This window comes from Rhinatrema bivittatum, chromosome 3, assembly GCF_901001135.1.
Source record: "Rhinatrema bivittatum chromosome 3, aRhiBiv1.1, whole genome shotgun sequence".
In the NCBI taxonomy this organism is placed as follows: Eukaryota; Metazoa; Chordata; class Amphibia; order Gymnophiona; family Rhinatrematidae; genus Rhinatrema; species Rhinatrema bivittatum.
The window spans coordinates 342,889,413-342,911,859 of record NC_042617.1 but is presented as its reverse complement, the minus strand read 5'-3'; the positions used below and the strand labels follow the sequence as shown (position 1 = coordinate 342,911,859).

Here is a 22,447-nt window from a genome sequence, read left to right as displayed (position 1 = left end):
CTCCCTGTGAGTACCTTTCTTCTTTCCTTTCTTGACTGTATGTATGTATGTTAGGGATGTGCAGAGGGACGCCATACTTTGCATTCGTGATTCGGATTCGTCGGGTAGCAGATACGTTGCATTCGGCCGTATGGCGCCCCGATGCGTTAATACGGCGATTTCTATTCGTGTCCCAGCTAAAATTAAAATTAACTACAACCCCCCCACCCTCCTGACCCCCCCCCAAGACTTACCAAAACTCCCTGGTGGTCCAGCGGGGGGTCCGGGACCCATCCCCTGCACTCTCACACCCTCGGTGCCGGTTTTATCATGGCGCCGATAGCCTTTGTCACAGGGGCTACCGGTGCCATTGGTCAGCCCCTGTCACATGGTCATCGGCACCATCTTGTGCTCCTACCATGTGACAGGGGCTGACCAATGGCACCGGTAGCCCCTGTGACATAGTATGGGCAAAGGCTATCGGCGCCATTTTGAGTACTGGCATCGAACGGCCGGTGTGCAGGAGGTTGCTCCGGGACCCCCGTTGGACCCGGAGCGACCTCCTGCACTCCGGCCGTCCATTTTGATTTCCTAGTAAAGTACAGACCAGCCACCAAAAACATCAGAGCAGATGCCCTCTCTCGCGCCTCCAAGGCCAAAGATTATCCAGACCCTCTGGGCTTCATTATCGATGCAGCATGCATCCTCGTGGCCACTACTTATATAGTTCCCCCAGGGAAAACTGTCATTCCAACCCGGTTATGACAACGCTTGTTGGAATGGGCCCATGATTCTAAAGTGGCTGGACATCCAGGTTGAGCTCGAACCCTCACGCTCCTCAGAAGATATTATTGGTTAGGGATGTGAATCGTGTCCTCGATCGTCTTAACGATCGATTTCGGCTGGGAGGGGGAGGGAATCGTATTGTTGCCGTTTGGGGGGGTAAAATATCGTGAAAAATCGTTAAAAATCGTTAAAAATCGAAAAATCGAAAAACCGGCACATTAAAACCCCCTAAAACCCACCCCCGACCCTTTAAATTAAATCCCCCACCCTCCCGAACCCCCCCCCCAAATAACTTAAATAACCTGCGGGTCCAGCGGCGGTCCGGAACGGGCTCCTGCTCCTGAATCTTGTCGTCTTCAGCCGGCGCCATTTTCCAAAATGGCGCCGAAAAATGGCGGCGGCCATAGACGAAAAAGATTGGACGGCAGGAAGTCCTTCCGGACCCCCGCTGGACTTTTGGCAAGTCTCGTGGGGGTCAGGAGGCCCCCCACAAGCTGGCCAAAAGTTCCTGGAGGTCCAGCGGGGGTCAGGGAGCGATTTCCCGCCGCGAATCGTTTTCGTACGGAAAATGGCGCCGGCAGGAGATCGACTGCAGGAGGTCGTTCAGCGAGGGTTCCGGCGCCTCGCTGAACGACCTCCTGCAGTCGATCTCCTGCCGGCGCCATTTTCCGTACGGAAAATGGCGCCGGCCATACGCGTATGGCCGGCGCCATTTTCCGTACGAAAACGATTCGCGGCGGGAAATCGCTCCCTGACCCCCGCTGGACCTCCAGGAACTTTTGGCCAGCTTGTGGGGGGCCTCCTGACCCCCACGAGACTTGCCAAAAGTCCAGCGGGGGTCCGGAAGGACCTCCTGCCGTCCAATCTTTTTCGTCTATGGCCGCCGCCATTTTTCGGCGCCATTTTGGAAAATGGCGCCGGCTGAAGACGACAAGATTCAGGAGCAGGAGCCCGTTCCGGACCGCTGCCGTTCCGGACAGCCGCTGGACCCGCAGGTTATTTAAGTTATTGGGGGGGGGTTCGGGAGGGTGGGGGATTTAATTTAAAGGGTCGGGGGTGGGTTTTAGGGGGTTTTAGTGTGCCGGCTCACGATTCTAACGATTTATAACGATAAATCGTTAGAATCTGTATTGTATTGTGTTCCATAACGGTTTAAGACGATATTAAAATTATCGGACGATAATTTTAATCGTCCTAAAACGATTCACATCCCTATTATTGGTGGCCATCGATGTACCAGGATGTGAGAGCCTATGTAGACTCATGCCCAACCTGTGCCCGGCAGAAAACTCCGGTAGGACGTCCATGGGACTTGTTACAGCCTCTACCTGCATCCAAGGAACCCTGGACTCATATTGCAACAGATTTTGTGGTAGATTTACTCTATTTCCAAAGGTAATCAGGTGATTTGGATGGTCATTGACCGTTTTTCAAATATGGCCCACTTTATCACTCTCCCAGCACTACCCTCCACTCCAGAACTGGCCAAGTTGTTCACAACACACATTTTTCAGTTACATGGATTATCTTGCCATATTGTTTCTGACTGTGGAACCCAGTTCACAGCTAAATATTGGCAGTCTTTGTGCAGCAAATTTGAGGTTAAATTGGATTTTACCACAGCCTACCACCCCCAGGCCAATGGACAAACTGAACAAACTAACAGCACATTAAAGACTTTTTTAAGAGCCTTCGTGTACGAATGCCAAGATGATTGAGCCGACCTTCTCCCATGGGCAGAATTCTCCCATAATAGTCATTGCAACGCTGCTTCGGGATCTTCGCCTTTTCTCTGTGTTTATGGGAAACAACCGCTCCCTCCTCTTCTGATACCTTCATCCGTTCCTTCCCCGGCTGCTCAGATGACAGCACAGGATCTCCATGCATTATGGACTCAGATTGAAACCATGATCTGCCAGGCTGCTCAAAGAACAAAGAATTAGGGATGTGAATTGTTTTTTGATGATTTAAAATATCATCCGATATTTTTTAAATCATCATTAATCGTTAAAGAGTGCGATACAATAGAAATTCCACCGATTTATCGTGAAAAAATTGTTAATCGGGTTAGTGCACACTAACGGGAGTTAGGACACAACCTAAAAACCCACCCCGACCCTTTAAAACTGCTCCCTTAGCCTCCACCACCCTCCTGACCCCCCCAAAAAACATTTTAAATTACCTGGTGGTCCACCGGGGGTCCTGGGAGCATTCTCTCGCGCTCGGGCTATCGGCCGATAAACAAAAAACCCACCCTGACCCTTTAAAACTGCTCCCTTAGCCTCCACCACCCTCCCAACCCCCCCCCCCCCCCAAAAAATGTTTTAAAATTACCTGGTGGTCCAGTGGGCCCCGGGAGCGATCTCCCGCTCTCGGGCCATCAGCTGCCACTAATAAAAATGGCGCCGATGGCCCTTTGCCCTTACCATGTGACAGGGTAACCATGCCATTGGCCGGCCCCTATCACATGGTAGGAGCACTGGATGGCCGGCGCCATTTTTAAAGATGGCGCCGGCCGTCCACTGCGTCTTCCTTCATAATTTAAAATCCATAACATTTTCCATGTTTCCCTTTTGAAACCGGTGATCCTATCATGGGCTACACGTAAGCTGCCTGCTCCCCAGGAAATCTCCACAGAGGAGGAGGAGATGTACCAAGTAAGAGAGATCCTGAATGTTCGCTGTTGAAAAAGGCATTGGAAGTACCTCATAACCTGGGAGGGGTACGGTCCAGAGGAAAATTCATGGGAACCCATGAAGAATATATTAGACAAAAAAAACTCCTTGTGGATTTTCATACCGCTCATCCGGGAAAGCCTAGACCTCCAGGAAGGGGTCTTAGAGGAGAAGATACTGTTGCGATCGGCGGGTGCCGATCCCCATGACCAGCCACACTTACCGGCAGCAACAGCCGTGGCAGGGAACCGGCAACCCAGCCCCTGCATCGCGACTGCTTCAAGTCTCCTCAGGCTGCCACAGGCAGCGGCAGATGCAGGGCTCCTCGGTGCTCCCCACACTGCCATCATCAGCGGCAGAATCAGCAGGAAGCCGGCAGCACTGCTCCTGCAGGGACGGCCTCAGTCAGACACAGGTGCTTGGCTCTTCCCCCCCAGTTAAAGGAGCCGCGGCAGGAAGCCATTCAAAGCTCCCAGGAACCACTTCCTCTCCAGGACTATATAAGGAGGCCTTGAGGGTTCCACAGTGCCTTGCAATAGGCCTAGCTTGGTGTGTCTTCTGCCTTGCTTGCCTGCCTTTGACTTTGCTTCAGATATTGGACTTTGCCTTGCCTGCCTTTGACCTTGCTTCGGATTTTGGACTTTGCCTTGCCTGCCACCTGCCTTTGACTTTGCTTCAGATATTGGACTTTGCCTTGCCTGCCTTTGTCTTTGCTTCAGATATTGGACTTTGCCTTGCCTGCCGCCTGCCTTTGACCTTACTTCAGATATTGGACTTTGTCATATTGCCGCCTGCCTTCGACCCTGCTTCAGACCGAGACTTTGCCTTGCCAGCTGCCTGCCTTTGACTCTGGACTGTCTGGAATTGTTCTGCATTCTATCTGCCTAGCCGCTGCTCCGCTGGCACAACCTCGTCACCTGGTTGCCATCCCCTGAGGTCCATCTCCCGCCAACGAGGAACTGTGGTAAGCCCTTTAACACCTTATTGTTGCGGCCCAAGTGTTCACCGATTCATTGAATCGTAACAAGCCCAGAGCAGTCACCAAAAAAAAAAAAAGGTTCAGGATTCCGTTTTGCAACCCAGTTCTAATTGAGCTGAAAGTATAAAGGATAGAGATGTGAATCGTGTGATCGATCGTCTTAACGATTGATTTCGGCTGGGAGGGGGAGGGAATCGGATCGTCACAGTTTGGGTTTTTAAAATATCGTGTAAATCGTGTAAATCGAAAACCAGCACACTAAAACATCCCTAAAACCCACCCCGACCCTTTAAAATAAATCCCCCACCCTCCCGAACCCCCCCAAAATGCCTTAAATTACCTGGGGTCCAGAGGAAGGGTCCCGGTGTGATCTTTCACTCTCGGACCTCCATGCATTGTAGAAATGGCGCCGGCGCTACCTTTGACCTGTTATATGACAGGTCAAAGGTAGCGCCGGCGCCATTTTGTTTTTTTGTCCCCCGACGTCAGGAGATTAGGAGATCGCTCCCGGACCCCCAGGGACTTTTGGCCAGCTTGGGGGGGCCTCCTGACCCCCACAAGACTTGCCAAAAGTCCAGCGGGGGTCCGGAACGATCTCCTACCGCGAATCGTTTTTCCGTACGGAAAAACGATTCGACTGCAGGAGGTCGTTCCGGACCCCCGCTAGACCCCCAGGGACTTTTGGCCAGCTTGGGGGGCCTCCTGACCCCCACAAGACTTGCCAAAAGTCCAGCAGGGGTCCGGAACGACCTCCTGCAGTCGAATCATGTTGCCGTATGGCCAGCGCCATTTTGCGCAAAATGGCGCCATTTCTACAACGCACGGAGGTCCGAGAGTGAAAGATCACACCGGGACCCTTCCTCTGGACCCCAGGTAATTTAAGGCATTTTGGGGGGGTTCAGGAGGGTGGGAGATTTATTTTAAAGGGTCGGGTGGGTTTTAGGGTTGTTTTAGTGTGCCGGTTTTCCCGCCCTCCCCCTTCCCCTCCCCCTTCCCCCGATTTACGATTTTTTGACGATAAATCGGGGGAATTGTTATTGTATCGCGGCTCTAACGATTTTTGACGATTTAAAATATATCATCGGACGATATTTTAAATCGTCAAAAAACGATTCACATCCCTAATAAAGGAACTGGGGAGAAACTCCCAGGTCAGCCTGAAAGAAAATGTTCCTTCTGTTGCAAGGTTATCACATGCTGTTCTCTGCTACTTGTTCTGCCCTCATCTACTTGAATTAAAGGATTTGATGTAGCCTACCACTTATACTGTAGCCATGACAGGCTACTGTATTAAGTTTTCCCTTTCTCACCAACAGAATGACATCTTGTGCTAAGGATGAAAGAAGCAAACCTAAAACAGACACCCCCCTCCCCACTCTCACCAGAACACAGGTGAACAGGTGCTATGCCAAGGCACGCCTATTCCTGCAGAGCCACAGGAATTTTTTTTTATTATTTTATGCATTCTTGTGTTTCATGTTTACCTTTGTGGAGACTGAGGTGATGTATGGATAAATGAATTCATAAGTATTATTTTGTAATAGTTGTTAATATTCATGGGATTGACAGAGAACTATGATTGAAAGTGAATGGTTGCTGAACTATGTTATAATGCTGCCTAGGTAGTGAATGTAATATACATCTGAAGAAGCTTTTCATAGTAATATTATTTTGTATCACCATACATATGTCCCTTAGATTCCCCAGTATTTATTAGAGATGCCCATTTGTTTTGCTCATTTTAAATATCTGCATTTTTTATGTGCTTAAAATCATATTTAAATGCAAGTAATGAAACAAAGCAATAATTTCATTTTTCTTGCTTTTTTCCATAGGTTTTTAAACAAAATGAACAAAAATATTCCCATATATAATCCTATTATTTATTAGTATGCACAAAGTTGATAAAAGTTTAAAAAGATGTAGGAAATGTGTTGAGTGCAGGTGTGAGAGGTGTCAGTAGTTGACTTTGAGAAAGATGAAGATATGTATGCAAGGAAAACCAGACATATTATGATAACAGAGAAGATGTGCACTTTGTTGATGAGATTCTAGTCTCTAGCACAGGGATGGAGAGATGAAATCTATCTCATGCATATTCATTGTGAGTATCCTGAAAACCTGGACTGTTTGTGGCACTCGAGAACTGGAGGTTGCCATCCCTACTCTAGCATAAGCCAATAGCTGCTTTTCTTTTTAAAGGCAAGATCTGAAATCCATATCAGAAAATGAAGTACTGGCCCTTTAAAAGTAACTTTTACATGAGAACCTTTAGCTGGCATTTAAAATTAGGAGGAAGAGTAGATTTGTAAAAGAGGGTTTGTTGTAGCTAGTTTTCCCAGTGTTGTTCCCAAGCTATTTTCTAAATTATAAAACCACTGTCCCTTGGAAGTAGTGGGAGCTGAGCAGCTGCAGCAGTGGTCTGGCCTAGACTTTAAATAACAGTAAATGCATTCAGGTCTGAGGGGCTCCCAGGCGCAAATTTAAAAAACACATATATGTATATAAGTGAATAATTAGGTGTGGGCACGTGGGTGGGCTGAGTCCTGGATGTTTGGGGAGAACCTATAGTGTCACCTTCTCCTGCTGTACACTCCAGATACCTTTCATTTTCAGGCTGTGATAAATATCTTCTTTTGTGCGCCTGCGATTAATGAATATCTTCTGAATTCGCCTTTTATGAGAGCGTCTATTCAGCAAAACCGGCATATTTCTCTTTATTCCACCTCTAGAGGCCAACAAAAAAAGACTGTTGGTGAGTGGAGCCCAGTGCGATTTGTCTTGTACAGCACTTAGAAACATTGACAGCACTATCCAAGAAATTATTAGCATAGATAGATGATGGATGCTAAAGACAGATAAACAGGCAGGCGGGCAGAATGCACTGCATCTGTTATCGAAGAACTGAAGTGCATTATTAAAAAATAATAATAATAATAATAATAATAAAATCCTGGCAGTTCAAAGCTTCCTACGGCTGTTTGAGGATCTTCTCCACCTCAAAAGTGAGCTGCCCGCCTGTTTGAACAGCTGCATTGAGGGGCTGAGCTGAACAGAAGACGGCACTGCCTGCCCAGGGCTCCACATGGCTTCTCTCCTGCAGGAATTGGGGGGGGGGGGGGGGGGGGGGGGGAGGATATGAATGGAAGCCCCCGGCCTCTAAGGCAGAGAGGGAATAGGAGGCAGCGCCTACGCACCGGCAGCTCCCTCCCTGGCAGCAGGAACGGACGCCACAGGGGCCTCTCCGGCCGGGCACACAGCAGGGCAACATCTGTATAACATCAGGCGCTGCCTGCGATCGCGGGAGGAGCTGAACTCTGCTTCTGTGGCTACATCCGTTCAGAGGAAGGAGTTATTCGCCACGGATCCCAAGCCCTGTGCTTTCCGTGTGTGGGGAAGCGGCTCCGGTGAATGACTGCAAACGGTTATTAATGGTAGGGGCAGCTGATCTCGGCTGCGCTGCTCTTGCTTGCGTTCTGTTAGTCTCCTACTTCCCTGTCCGGGGAAGCCCCCCTCCCCATTTCCAGTCATTTGCTTTTTCTGTCGGATTCTCCTCCCTTATAGACGGACAATTGTCCGGAAAGGTAACCTTAACCAACATGACTTCAACTATTTTTGTTTCTGTGGCCTGGATTTTCAAGAGGATCGCTGAGAGAAAATCAAATCTGCTTTATCGCTCTAGAGTTGCGTTTGTGTCGTTTGGTTGAATTAAAAAAAAAAAACAGCTTCTCTTTCCGTAGCACTGATTAACCCTGCGTTTGAAAAGATAACAGTGACGAGAGCATTATGAGTACATATTTGAGAAGTGTGCTTCATACTTATGTACAAAAAAAAGAGAAACATTTAAAAAAAAAAAAGCGTTGGTAAGAGTGTCTCTTTCTCCGTGATCCTCTAACGCAGGAAAGAAAACTTGTAACCTGTTTCCTCCTGATTCTGGAGTTTGTTAAAAAAAAAAAAAAAAAAAAAAAAAGCAGCAAACAGGTGAGAGAGCCAACCCCGCACTGTTTGGAAGTTAAGGATGATCGCTTCAGTCATTTGATCGCCTACGATCCGCTGAACTGGTAACGCCGTAGGTTTTGCAAGGCTGAAGGGTAATTACGCTAATTTTAATGTTGTGTTTATTAGCGATCCAAGCTTCGCCCCGCCCTTCACACTGCACAGTACTGACAAATTTATTTATTTATTTATTTATTTAAGGGTTTCTTATATACCGAGGCACGTTTGCAAAACATCACCTCGGTTCACAATGTAACATAACTTAGCAACAAGCTTTACAATAATAATAATAATAATAATATTAATAACTTAGCAACAAGCTTTACAATAATAACATTAACAGGTAGCGGTTAATAGGGCAGGGGATGATAATACGAGATATATATACAAATGTACATGTTAGTTTAAACAATAAAGTTATATAAAGCAATCAGGATAATCAGCAGGGTGAAGTGATAGATGGAAGGGGAAGATGAGGAGAAGACCTAAAGAGGTTGGGAGGAGGGGAGAGAAGATAGAAAGGGCGAGGGTCAATTGGGTAGGAAGAGAAAAAAGAAAGGGCGAGGGTCAGGTGGGCGGTCGGTTGGGCGGTCATGTCATATCTTAGGGGAAAGTCAATTCGTTAGTCAGGGTATGCTAGTTTGAACAGCCATGTTTTAAGATTGTGCTTGAATTTTTTGTGGCAAGGTTCCTGGCGTAATTGGGAAGGCATTTTATTCCAGTGGGCGGTTCCTGCGATGATGAAAGATCGCTCTCTAAAGGTGGTATGCTTCATGGACTTTGGAGAAGGTATCTGGAGTTTGGCCAGGTGATGCGTTCTTGTGGGTCTTGTCGGAGTGTGAAGCAGGAGATGTTCAGGGAACCATTGCATGTCATGGTTATGAATGGCTTTGTGTATGAGCGTGAGTACTTTATATACTATCCTGGAGGTTACGGGGAGCCAATGTAGTGATTGAAGGATGGGAGTAATGTGGTCATGACGGTGAGTGTTGGTAAGGATGCGTGCTGCAGCATTTTGTAATAACTGTAGAGGTTGTAGGGTACTTTTTGGTAAGCCTAGGAGGATAGCGTTGCAATAATCAAGTTTGGACAGGATCATAGCTTGCAGAACTGTGCGGAAGTCAGAGGTATGAAGAAGAGGTTTGATTCTCTTCAAGGTGTGGAGTTTGAAGAATCCGCTTTTTATGGTGGCTGAAATGAATTTTTTGAGATTAAATTGATCGTCTATCATAATGCTAAGGTTGCGGACTAGTAGGGTAGGAGGGCAACTGGGTAGTGAGGGTGTGGGGGAGAGACTGCGTGAAGGGTTGTTAGGAGGGGAGAGAATGAGTAGCTCTGTTTTGTTAGTATTGAGTGCAAGGAAATTATCGGAGAGCAGTTTATTTATCTCAGATAGCGCAGAGTTCCAGATCTTCATTGCGTTTGCAATGGAATCATTTATAGGGATGAGTATCTGCACGTCGTCAGCATATATAAAGTGCTGGATACCCAGTTTCGAGAGAAGTTGGCAGAGGGGGAGGAGGTATATATTAAAGAGTGTAGAAGAGAGGGATGAACCCTGTGGTACTCCTTGAGATAGTTTGACAGGGTTAGATTTGTTACAACCAATTTTTACACTGTAGCTTCTGTCACTGAGGTATGATTGGAACCATAGTAGGGCTGTGCCGGCAATGCCAATTTCCATGAGGCGTTTGATGAGTGTGAGGTGGTTGACGGTATCAAATGCCGCAGAGATATCTAATAGTGCAAGTATGTGGGATTGTCCGTTGTCCATGGCTTTAAGTATAGATTCTGAGAGGGTGATGAGTAGTGTTTCTGTACTATGGTGTTTGTGAAAACCATATTGAGATGTGGAGAGTATGTTGTGTTCATCAATGTATTCAGTGAGTTGTTTGTTGATAATCTTTTCCAGTATTTTGGAGAGGAAAGGGAGGTTTGATACTGGGCGATAATTGGCTAGTTCGTTAGGATCCAAATTAGGTTTTTTGAGAGTGGGTTTGATAATGGCGTGCTTGAGTTGCTTTGGGACTTGGCCTAGGGTAATGGATTTGTTCAGTATGTTTGCGATGTGTTTGGCTGTAGTAGCTGGGCTTGTGAGTAATATTTTGGTAGGCAGGTTGTCTGAGGGGTGATAGGCAGGTTTGATTTTTTTGAGAGTGGTTTCAATTTCTAGTGCAGATGTGTTTTCAAAGTTCAATAGTGAGGAGTTTGGGTTTTTCGTGTGTGGGTGCGATTGTGTGTTTTGATTGGTGCAGTTTATTGGGGTGTTTTTAGGTGTAGGTGAGTTTGGGGAGCCAGAATGAGCTGTGAAGCGTGCCATAATGGTTTCCACTTTAGAGAGGAAGTAAGATGCTAGATTCTCACATTTTGTTTCATCGTCATTGTCAGGATTACATCTGTCTTGAGATGTAATGAGGCTGTTAACATATTGGAAGAGGGCTTGTGGGTTGAACTGGAATTGATGGATTCTTGTGGCATAGAAATCTTTCTTTGCTTTTTCTGTGGCTTTTCGGTATGCGTGTAATTGGGTGCGAAACTGTGATAGTGTAGTAGGGAGGCGGTTCCTTCGCCAGGTTTTTTCTAATTTACGAAGATTCAGTTTCATAGTTTTGAGTTCATTTACATACCATGGTTTTTTGTTATTCTTTTCTAAGTTGATTTTTTTGGTTTGAGAGGGGCAGAGTTTATCTGCTATGTTGGTGGTGATTTGGAACCATGAAGAGGTGGCGGAGTTAGCATCTGTAAGGTCTAGGTTAGGTAATGCCACATACCCAGTCCTTGCCACAGAGAGCGACTCTAGAAAGATCAGCTGCTATGCCACGTGCATGCTCTCAGTATGTACTAAGGTTATGTCCAGAAAGATACTTCCAGCATAGCCGAGAATCGGGAGAGTGGTCGGTGTAGTGCAGAATTCTAATCGCCCCGTGGGCCCTGGCGAAAAAAAGCAGAGACTGAGTCCTTGTTGGCTACACTTAGACCAACAAAAACCGATGATGAACTTTCTAGATCACATACGTCTGTTCTATACACATGTCTGTGACATGGAAGTTCTTGTGATGCAATATCTTTCTTGATGGCCCATTATAAGGTGTCAAAGCCTACAACGATTCCAGTTAAAATGAGAGATGAGCAGTACTATAACAAGTACTTATCATGCCTATAGCGCTACTAGACAGTTATTTATTTATGCATAATATTTCTATTTCTCTGCTCTAAAACTTCATGGTGGATAACAACAGATATTTCACTTTACTAGACTAATAATATAATACAAATACAATTCATTTTTACAAAAATCATTAAATAATGGGGCAAGTCACAATAAAAATTAAACAAATATTTTAAAATAAAGAAACCTCTATAAATAACTCATCAATGTCTGACACAAATGTAAAATCAATGGAGCAATCCTGAAACACACCCTAACCGTTCAGGTTTTCAGAATATCTACAATTAATATGCATGAGATAGATTTGGCCAGCACTGCCTCCATTCATGCAGATCGATCTCACCTGACTGGTTTTGAGAACCCCGGATTTACAAAACTGGTAAACAGGCCACCTCCAACCTGCTTTCTCCATCAAATGCTCTCTACCTAGTTTCTGCAAGATGAACCCCCCCCTTGCAGTGATGGAACCTTAAGACTGGCTTCACCTTGGGATCTTAAAGCTCAGGAAGGACAATAAAAAGCAACACAATCCACCACAGAGGCTCGACTTAAAGTCCCCTCCAAATTCTAAAAGTCAACATTAAAATTTTGAATGTGGCTCGCCAACACATCAGCAGTCAATGATGTTCCTGTAAACTAGGGCTAATATAGACCAGCTCGCAAGCGCGGTCTCTGGCTGCTGCGTTTTGTAGCAGTTTGTGGTTTCCAGAGGGCTTTTTCTGACAGCCCTAATATAATAAACTACAGTCATCGGTTTTTGATAAAACCCATGGCCTCTAACACCGTCCTTAACTCAGATGGTTGAAGGCTACGTTTTAACAGTGGGGTTGATCACAACTTCAAAAAAAGAAGACCTTTACAACTGAGATAACGTGGGACTCCATATTTAATCTGGAGTGTGACATTATAGCAAGATTATGAACCGGCGTGGTTACTAATAAGAATTCAGCATATGCAGCTTTCTGCTGCCACGCACACACATTTATTTATTTTATAAAATTCCTTTTAAAGGACTCTGCGCCTTCCTTTAGGCAGCTTTATAAAACTGGCGGGTGAGTCAGTCTGTCTGTTTCCTTCAGTCACCCCCCTTCCCCACACATACATATACAAAATCTTCCTAATTATCTATCTTATTAATTTATATCTATTTAAATTAGGGATGTGCATTTGCTTGAAATGAATAAAGGATTTGAAGCAAAAATGGCAATTTTTGGTTCAGTTCATTTCAACTGAACCAAATACCTTCTAGTTCTGAAGACGATCCCCACTTGCTCCTGCCCTATCGGCATCCAATTAAAAATGGTGCCAGTTAGACCCAATACCAGAACTAAGTTGACATCAACAAAATGGTAGGGGTCTCATGACCAGCTGTTGCCATTTTCTTGTATGGTCATATGTTTGAATGACCATACCAAAAAAAAAAAATAGACAGCTCAATTTTGTTAATGTCAACTTGACATTGGCCTCAAGACTGGATCACACTATTTTTCAAGGGATGCTGGCAGGGCAGGAGTGAACAGGGATCACTTCTGCCCCTTCCTTCTGCTGTAGATCCCCACAGAATGGGTAAGTGGGGGGCAGGGCACCAGCTCATTAGTGGGGGTTGAGGGGGTTCAGAGGAACACAAAAAGGCCCTGGTTGGGCTTGTCTCAGCCCAACCAGGTAGCCCTCAGTCCTGGCCCTGGCTTATTGATGAGAGGTAATTGGAGGAACTGGAGGGACCCTGGTAGGTCCCAGGTGCACTGGTGGGAGCCTAGGGAGGAACAATTTTGTTTGTTTGTTTGTTTTTTGTTTGCTTCAGTTTGGCAAATGAACCAAAACCACATAAACATGAAATAAACCAAAAATTTTAATAACCCTCCCTTCCCTGAAACAAACAAAAAAAGAGAATTAAAATGAAAATTGCATCATGCCCATCCCCACTATCTATTTACCAACAGCATCTCTGACTGAACTTTGGAATTAATGCGTTGTAAGGTATGACAGCCAGCGAAAGTCAGTGAGCTGATAAGTCATTAGCTAACATGTTTCCACAAATGCTTGTAAATATCAGCGTGTTCATATTTTCTATATATCTTTTTATAATCATAACCAACCTCACAAAACTCTCTCTCTCTTCCAATCTGCACATAGAACTATCTATTAATTGTTTATTTTCCATTTGAGTAAATATCCAACAATATGTATGCAAGCAAATCTATTGACCCTTCACCTAGTTAGGAAAGTGATCTCTTCATCTCAATTCCTTGTACTTTTTTTTTTTTTAGAGCATTTCATTCATTATGAAAACAGCTATTACTTATCTGTGGCATCCATGACACACCCGGGCCCCAAATGCATTTGAGGAATACTCAGTTCAGTGAACACTTAGAGACAGTTGAGTGAATAATAAAGATCCCAGCTTTATTCGTGAACCCTGACAAGGGAGTCTAACCTATGTCCCCAAGTCCCTCTTAGCATATAGCTTTCTGGACAGCCTGCCCCATACAATCAAGACTGTCAGCCCTCCTGGTCTGTGACATAGCTGAATCTGGGGTCACCAGCCTGACACCACACCAAGGCCTGCAGCCCAGGTGTCAGATGACCCCCGGTTATCCTTGGCATGAGTGTTGTTGCAGATGTCACTGCTCAACCATAACCCCTCCCCGTTTAAGGCTCAGGTACCCCCGCCCAACTGTGACATTGAGAATACAGTACTGGCCACCTAAAGGATTGTATATAACATAAAGAAAGAATACACACCTAATTTACTAATATAAATGTTGAGTAACTAGGCTCATATAAAATGCATCAGAAATGGTAGGGAGAGTAGGTGAACATGGGCAGAACAGAAGGAGGAAGAGGCCCGGTCAGCTCCTGCCTACCCTCTTATCCTCCACCCTGGCCCACCGCTCCCACTGACCCCTGCTCAAGAAACGGGGCCGGCCCCGAGATGCAGTCATCAGGTAGAAAGGGGACAGACCAGACCCGGAAGGAGTCCACACAACCCATGCATGCAGAAGTGTTCCTCCCCCAACCTTGGGCCTGTCTCTCTCTCTCTCTCCCCCGCCCACCATTTAACAGCGTGGGGCTGGCGCAGCATGCAACGCCTTGGTTACATGTGGTGTCCGTGCAGGTTGCTTGGCCCCGGACATTTTGTGAAGTTTATCCATGTGCCACTTCGCAAAAAGTCCGGGGCCAAGCAACCTGCATGAGCGCCGCATGTAACCGTGGCACTCCTGCCCAGCTGGCCCCATACTGTTTATCCATGTGCCACACCCTGCTTCAAGGTTTTGGTAAAAACAAAAAAAAACCAAACTATTAGCTAGCTGAATGTGAAACCAAAATGAGTGCAAAATAGTGCAACATGGCTTCTGCTTGGCATTACACCTCACAAACACATTTCCCCTGTCTTAGCCAAACCTTGACTTGTGCCAGTTCTCTGGTGGGTAAACTATTGTTGTTTCACAAGCTAAGCTATGATATCACTCCTGTGTGGCTAATGCAGAAATGCCGGACCGTGCTCTCCTGCTAATAGGCCCCCTAGCATGGAAAGCTCTTCCAGAGTCTACACTCAGACTCAGTCAGGATCAAGAAGATGCTGAGCCCACACCTATTTCAGGAAGCATTGGGCTACAGGGACTGACACCTTCTTTCTTTTTCGCTGTAACATCTGTGGTTAGGACTGCTTAGTCAGTTTACTCTACACTATCTTGATAGCATTGTGATGTGTGGTGCAGTAGGCTGCTATTGTGTCAGTTCTTTGCATTATTTTACCTTGCCAGATCTCATTCAGCTACCAGTGAGCTCAAGTCATTTATTTTGTTATTGTTCATGTATATGTAGTTTCATGTTATGAATTTTTTTTAACTGTATCTTTGCTTTGATCATTGCATGTACCGTAGATGTAATAAAGCAAATAAAACTGAGACCATTCATGTTCAGAAAATGTTCCCAAATTGATTACATAGCTCTGGCACATATACTCCTAGCTCCCATTCCCATGTCGCAATGCTAGCCCCGCCCACAAAGTCAGGGATCTTTACCCTCCATCGCCTCCCCTCCCCCCCAGTACTCTATTTATTGTATGAGTTTGTGAAGGATCAATACAAATAGTGAAACATAAAAAGTCTTTGTCACTGGCCACTTTTTGTTAGGCTGGAAGCCTACGCTTCTCAGTCTTTGGCAAATCTGCAGCGTTTTCGCATAGCTTAGAAAAAGCACAGGAGGATTTTCCGTTTTATTCAGGGACAGAATTTATTTTTTTTTGAGCTGGGGAGGAATGAAAATAGCCAAAAACTAAATTTCATCAAAGGTGCGGTCATCTAGATCCCAGAAACAAGGGGGGTGGCCGCAGTTTTTAAGGGACAGAGTCGGCAAAATTGACTGAGGCGCTTGTCCCGATTTGACCCTAACAGGCGCTTCTATAATATTCTCAAGTCGCTATCAGTGGTCCCGGACACCAGGAAGATCAGAGTTCGTAATTCTGTCATGAAAAAAAGAGTGACAGGAAGAGATGCATGGAGAATCCAGAAACAATCACAGCAGGAGACAAGCTGACTTACTTTTAAACAAAAATGGCAATCGTATAAAGTGTAAAAATGACAAACTTCCCTAACTAGGTTATAGTCCTAATCAGAGAGAATAAAGCCTTTATTTCATGGGAGGCCATTGCGAGTTCTCCCTTCTCTCTCGATAGATGAATGTGTTGATACTGACATATACTCTCTGTACAGAGGGAGACGAGTGTGCATTGGATTAATGGATCCTCTGCTCCGACTGTGCGGCGCGATTCCGGATTCTTAATTTCTTATTCTCTGTATCTGGTTTTCACGGGACTCCCTCCCCTATGTCCGAACAATGGAAAGATCTGTTAGGCAAAGGAGATGTCAATGGAAATAAGCAAAGAGTCGTCCGTTTTCTTTCGACAGTAATAATGGAAAGCTTTCTCGATGGGGGGAGTGGGGGGAACGTCGAAATAAGCGCCTCCCTGTTTCCCCCGTTCTACCCTCTTTAAAAATATTTTCACAACTTTCCCTCACTCTGACAGATCTGGGCGCATGAAAGGAAGTCCTCGGCCTGAAACCTCGGGTTCAGTTTAGTGCCATAGAAAATCATCTGAACTGACCTATACATTGTGATATCGCAGAAACCTCTTGTCATATAATAAACTGTAATTTAGAAAACCTGAAGTTTACAGCATTCCAATGCTGTACATCAGAGTCCTGTGTGGGAAAAGCCGCATGGAGAAGTCATCACTTAAAATACCGATCAGAAACTGTAGGTATTTGAACTTTGGGGGGGGGGGGGGGGTGTTTTGCTATGGAGATTTAGTTCCCTATGACAGTATCTTTTCTCCTGTGAAAGGAATTGGTGAAAAAAGCGCTTTTTCTAGTTTCAGTGTGGGGTTTAATGGTTAATTCAAAGCGTTGTGGGTTAACCGTACAAGAAAGAGCTAGAATGATCTGTGCTTGGGTGATCAGGATCCGCGAAGTAATGAGCAAGAATGAGGGATCCCCTCCCTCGTTTCAGGAGCTTAGAGGAAGTCTGCGGTAGCTTTCTAGTAACTTCTCCTTCTCTCGCCTTCCCTCTCACTCTTCCTTCTCCATCGATCCACCCTCCCTCCTCCTCCTCTGTCATTTCCTCCTCCTTTACTCCATCCCTGGTTTTGCACTCCTCTCTGCTTAGCTTGTCCTCTTCTCTCTCCGCCACTTCCTCTCATTCCGCTAGCTTTGCCGATCATCTGCTCCTGCTCGCTCCCTTCCTCGTCCATCTCACCCCCCTAACTTCCCATCGTTCTACTTTCTTCCTTCTCCGCTCTGTTGCCCATCCCTCTCGCTTTTCTTTACCTCTTTCACCCCACCCCCTCTCTCTCTGGGTCATGCTCGCATCATAGGCAGGTGGAGTTCACTTTTGACCGCACCGGAGGAAATCTTCCCCTGTCCTTTTACGGACCTGCCCGCGGCCAGCGGGACAATGCAACAGCTGGAGGGCTGGGAACGGGAGCTGCAGGGCACCGCTGCTGCTTCCCGCCCGTAGATCCCGGGAAAGCTGCAAGGGAGAGCTTGGGGCATCGGCTTTAGCAGATCGTCCAGGCCAGCAGACCTAAAAGGATTGGCTTGGGAAGAGAAGTCGACCCAAGAACCAGGGGAATGTTTCTTCCCCCCCCCCCCCCCCGTCCTCTCTCCTTTCACGCCCCCTGCCCCTAAAAAATGCTCAAACTGTTTTGCACGATTTGAATAGCATGAAATGGGGAGTTCTGTTCGGGGGGGGGGGGGGGCTGGCATCAGGTCAGCTGGGACTATACCATCCTGTCTGGGGAGCTGCGAGGGTGCTCTTCTGAGGAGTCCACAGTGTGACTATGAAATGGATGGATACATGAATGCACAGATGTCCCTCTTGTGCACGACTTCTCTTTCCACCTCCTTCATTACAAACCCCCCCCCCCCCCAAAATGCAAATAAGTGTATTATCTACTTTCATGTGAATCTGCCGGGCTCCCGCTAGTGATGGTTTGAGCGCTAGGAACCCCTCTTCAGCGGCAGGTTCGAGCTGCAGTCTTCCAGTGCAATGAAAGCGGCAGTCTGATTCCAGGTTTCAAAGTCAAGCTAATTACGCTCTTTTCCGGATTAATTGCAGTGACACCATTTGCCTTCACCAATTGTCACGCTGCTGTTTAATTACGAGAAAAAATAAATACATTAAGCATCGGGAACAAATTTGTTATTAAAATCTTTGGAATCCTTCTGAATCGACGCGTGATTAAAAGAAGGCAGCGCAGCGGTATTTCAACTTTCAAGGAAAGTGGTGGATGCAAGGAACAAATCAGGAAAAGATCTCCTCGATTCCCCTTTGCTTTTAAATCTCTCATATATATATTTTTTAACTCGGCACATTGCACTGGTATCTACGTTTTGCATGTCAGGAGTGAATGACGCTACCCTCATGCTCGTTTCTTTTCCTTCTCGGAGGGACAAGGAAGCAGCCACCCAGATTACAGCCTCCCCGAAGCACCTTGCAGGCTCTCTTTCCTCGGCCGTGAGGATCGTGCGTGCCAGGTCCGCTGCCCCGGCGCTTCCCCAGACCGGGCGGGTGCAGCAGGAGGGCAGTGAAGGCTTGGGGGGGGGGGGGAGAGAAGGGTTAGACATTGCCATTTTCCCCTCCTCCTCCTCCTCCTCCTCCTTCCCCGACTCCATGCGGCCGAAGGGGGCTGCCGCCGCCAGCTGCTAAACAATGGTAGGGGGTGAGAGCGCGAGGGGAGGCGGAAAAACAACAACAACAAAAAAAAAAAAAGGCTTACGAGGACGAGCGGGAGGAGAAAGGCGAGAAAAGGGGGTGCGCGCCGATCAGCCAATGGGGGCTCAGGGGGCGGGGTCCGGTCGCTAGGGGTATCCACGTAAATCAAAGGGGAAAGGAGCCAATGGGCGGCTCCCGGCGGGAAAGGAGGGCGGGTTGGAGGAGGAGGGGGGTGGGGGCGTGAGCGAGGGGGCGCGGCCACGCCCCCTCGCTCCTTCCCTCACTCTCCCTCTCTCCCTCTCTCTCTCTCTGCAGGGAGAGGGGAGCCCGAGGCGAGAAAGTAGCTGTCAAATGCCCGGCGCCTCGGCGCGGCGCGCTCAGTCCGGCTCCGAGCGTGATGGCGACCACAGCGTCTAACCACTACAGCCTGCTCACCTCCGGCGCCTCCATCGTGCACTCGGAGCCCGGCGGCATGCAGCCGGCCGGCGGCGGCGGCGGCTACCGGGACGCGCAGACGCTGGTGCAGGGCGACTACTCGCTGCCCAGCAACGGGCACCCGCTGAGCCACGCGCACCAGTGGATCAGCGCCCTCTCGCACGGCGACGCCGGCCCCTGGGCCGCCAGCCCCCTGGGCCAGCAGCAGCAGCAGCAGGACATCAAGCCCTCGGTGCAGCCGGGCCGGGACGAGCTGCACGGGGGCGGGCTGCAGTCGCCGCACCCGGCCAGGGCGCCGCACCTGCTGCACGCGGCGCACGCCAACCACCACAGCGCCGGGGCATGGAGGAGCAGCGGCGGCGGGGGAGGAGGCGGAGGGGGAGGCGGCGGAGGAGGAGGAGGGGGCTCGGCTCACCTCCCCGCCGGCCTGACAGCGTCCAACGGGCAGGGGCTGCTCTACTCGCAGCCCGCCTTCACCGTCAACGGCATGATCAGCCCGGGCAGCGGGCAGCCGCCGGGCATGCAAGCGCACCACCACCCGCCGCCTCCCCCGCACCAGCAGCAGCAGCAGCAGCACCCGCACCACCCGCCCCACGGCCTGGCCCGCGAGCCGCACCACGACGAGCACGCGCCGCACCCGCACCTCCCGCACGCGCACCTCCACCCGCAGCAGCAGCAGCCGCAGCAGCAGCAGCAGCAGGAGCACTCGGACGAGGACACGCCGACCTCGGACGACCTGGAGCAGTTCGCCAAGCAGTTCAAGCAGCGGCGCATCAAGCTGGGCTTCACGCAGGCCGACGTGGGGCTAGCGCTGGGCACCCTGTACGGCAACGTCTTCTCGCAGACCACCATCTGCCGCTTCGAGGCCCTGCAGCTCAGCTTCAAGAACATGTGCAAGCTGAAGCCGCTGCTGAACAAGTGGCTGGAGGAGGCCGACTCGTCGTCGGGCAGCCCCACCAGCATAGACAAGATCGCGGCGCAGGGCCGCAAGCGCAAGAAGCGCACCTCCATCGAGGTGAGCGTCAAGGGCGCCCTGGAGAGCCACTTCCTCAAGTGCCCCAAGCCGGCGGCGCAGGAGATCTCGTCGCTGGCCGACAGCCTGCAGCTGGAGAAGGAGGTGGTGCGCGTCTGGTTTTGCAACCGGCGGCAGAAGGAGAAGCGCATGACGCCGCCGGGGGGCACGCTGGCGGGCGCCGAGGACGTGTACGGCGGCGGCGGCGGCCGGGACACGCCGCCGCCGCCGCACCTAGGCGTGCAGACTGCGGTGCCCTGAAACGGCGCCCCCCTCCCACCTCCTCACCAACTCTTGATTGTCTTCTGATTGTTGTTTTTCGTTTCTCTGATTTGTTTTTTTCTCCTTTACGAAACGAAAAAAAAAAAAAAAAAAAATCCAGCCGCAACCACTCATGCACGGGACTATCTAGAAGGTAGCAGGTGTAATGATGTGTTTTTTTGTTTTTGTTTTCTTTTTTTTTTTTTTTTTTTTCATTTTGACCCCCTTTTGCAGGAGAGATTTACCCAGGCCGTGGAGAGAGTATACGAAAGAATATAAAGGTGGGGCAGGCACTGAGATGAAATACCTTGCAATTTAAAAAAAGAGGGGGGGGGGGAAGAGAAAGAGAGAGAAATTCTTTCATTAACAAAATCTGTGATTTAAAAAAAAATTGGTTAGCACAACGGTAGCTTTCGATCCTGGAAGGATGCTCAGTATTGGCGCAGGCTGCTGTGGTTCTTTTTTAAGGTGGATCGGCGTTCAGAAAAGGAACATAAAAAACTTCGATGTAAAAAAAAACAAACAATATTTATCCGTACGAATTTGCACTGCAAGAAAATTGAAGTTTACACGAACAAATTGATGAAGATAAGTTTTTTTTCCTTATTCATTTTTTTTGTTGACTTGCGATTTTACACAGGGAGAGTTAGCCAGTCATTGGCCAGTGTAAACGTGGTCTCTTTTGCTTTCTTAATGTATATGTGAAATTTTGTTATAAAAAAAAAAGAAGTGTTCTTAAATACGTGTAATGCTTATTTCCCTCCTCCCCCACAACAAATCATAACAAAAAAAATCACATTCAAAACGAAATAAATCATTTCCACGTTCAAGAAATGCTACTTTTCTAAAAATAAATAAATAAATAAATAAATAAATAAATAAGTAATTAAAATTAATTTGCCTTTAAAGGCAGATTTGAGGTTGTAAAGTAAACTCCACAGCTTCCTTTATCTGAAAGTAAACTTCATTTTCAAGCAGTGTTTCTGGGGTGGAGAAAAAAGAGAAGAAAAATCAATATTGAATGATTGCTTCATTTTAGCAGAGAGGCCGATAGTGGAAAAGCTGAGAGGAAATAGTGTGCAGGTTAAATACATTTGCAAAATTGAAGGAATACTGATACATGGAAGGGAACGTGAACAATATTTAAACTTCAGATGCCCTGTTTGAGTCCTTTTTCTACCCTTACTCTGAACTGCATTGCACAGGGAGTTCAGCCTTTTAATATTCCAAGATGACATATCCACCTAAATATATAAACAAGAGAGGCTATTTTTTCAGTTCTGAAGTGTGCAAAATATTTTTTCCTTAGAAAAGAGCATATTTGCATTATTATTATTATTATTTTGCAGTCAGTTTGTTAATGCACAGCATCACACTGCCTTTCTCAGCTCTAACCTGAGGCTAGAAAGACCCCTTCAGCTTGGCAGTCTGTTCTCTTTTACTGAGGGAGTGAAACAAAAACAGTCTTTTCCATCGCTCCCTTTCTCCCCTTTGTTAATAATTTAAGTGCATTTCTTGTCATTATCTTGACGGAAAACGGTTAATTTTTCCCCAAAACAAAGGGCGCTTAGTGGAGCCCGGAGAGAAAACTTAAAACAGTATTAAAACTCTTGGTGGGGGAAAAAGTGATCGTTAGAAATTCGTAAACACGAAAAAAAAAAAAAAAAGCTTCCAGTTAACCCAAAGAACAATGCAGAAAAAGAAAGCAATTCAAATTTAAAAACAATTCAGATCTACAACTAACAGTTAGCAAAACAATGGGATATTATTTAACTATAGTAAAAGAACAAAGGAAAGAGCCTTTAGCATTTACGAATTCTACAGTCTATTTCATCGCCTTTAAAAGTTCCTGTGAGTGTTTGTTTTAATTGTTATTATTTTTTTTCCTTTTACTTTTCAAGCTTTATCACAAACACTTTCACTTGCTTCTATCCTCTGTT

General features: G+C 47.1%; 1 protein-coding gene across 1 annotated transcript; it reads left to right on the top strand.

Annotated features, from left to right (window-relative positions):
- Nucleotides 1-19,125: 19,125 nt before the first annotated feature.
- On the top strand, nt 19,126-20,507 carry POU3F2 (POU class 3 homeobox 2). Its single transcript, XM_029596850.1, has one exon. It carries the CDS (start codon nt 19,197-19,199, stop codon nt 20,505-20,507), a length of 1,311 nt encoding a protein of 436 aa, XP_029452710.1. The 5' UTR covers nt 19,126-19,196.
- The last annotated feature ends 1,940 nt before the right edge of the window (nt 20,508-22,447 follow it).

Bases quoted from the DNA above. Each gene is read 5' to 3' on its own strand.
- POU3F2 (XM_029596850.1), top strand. From the start codon at position 19,197: ATGGCGACCACAGCGTCTAACCACTACAGCCTGCTCACCTCCGGCGCC.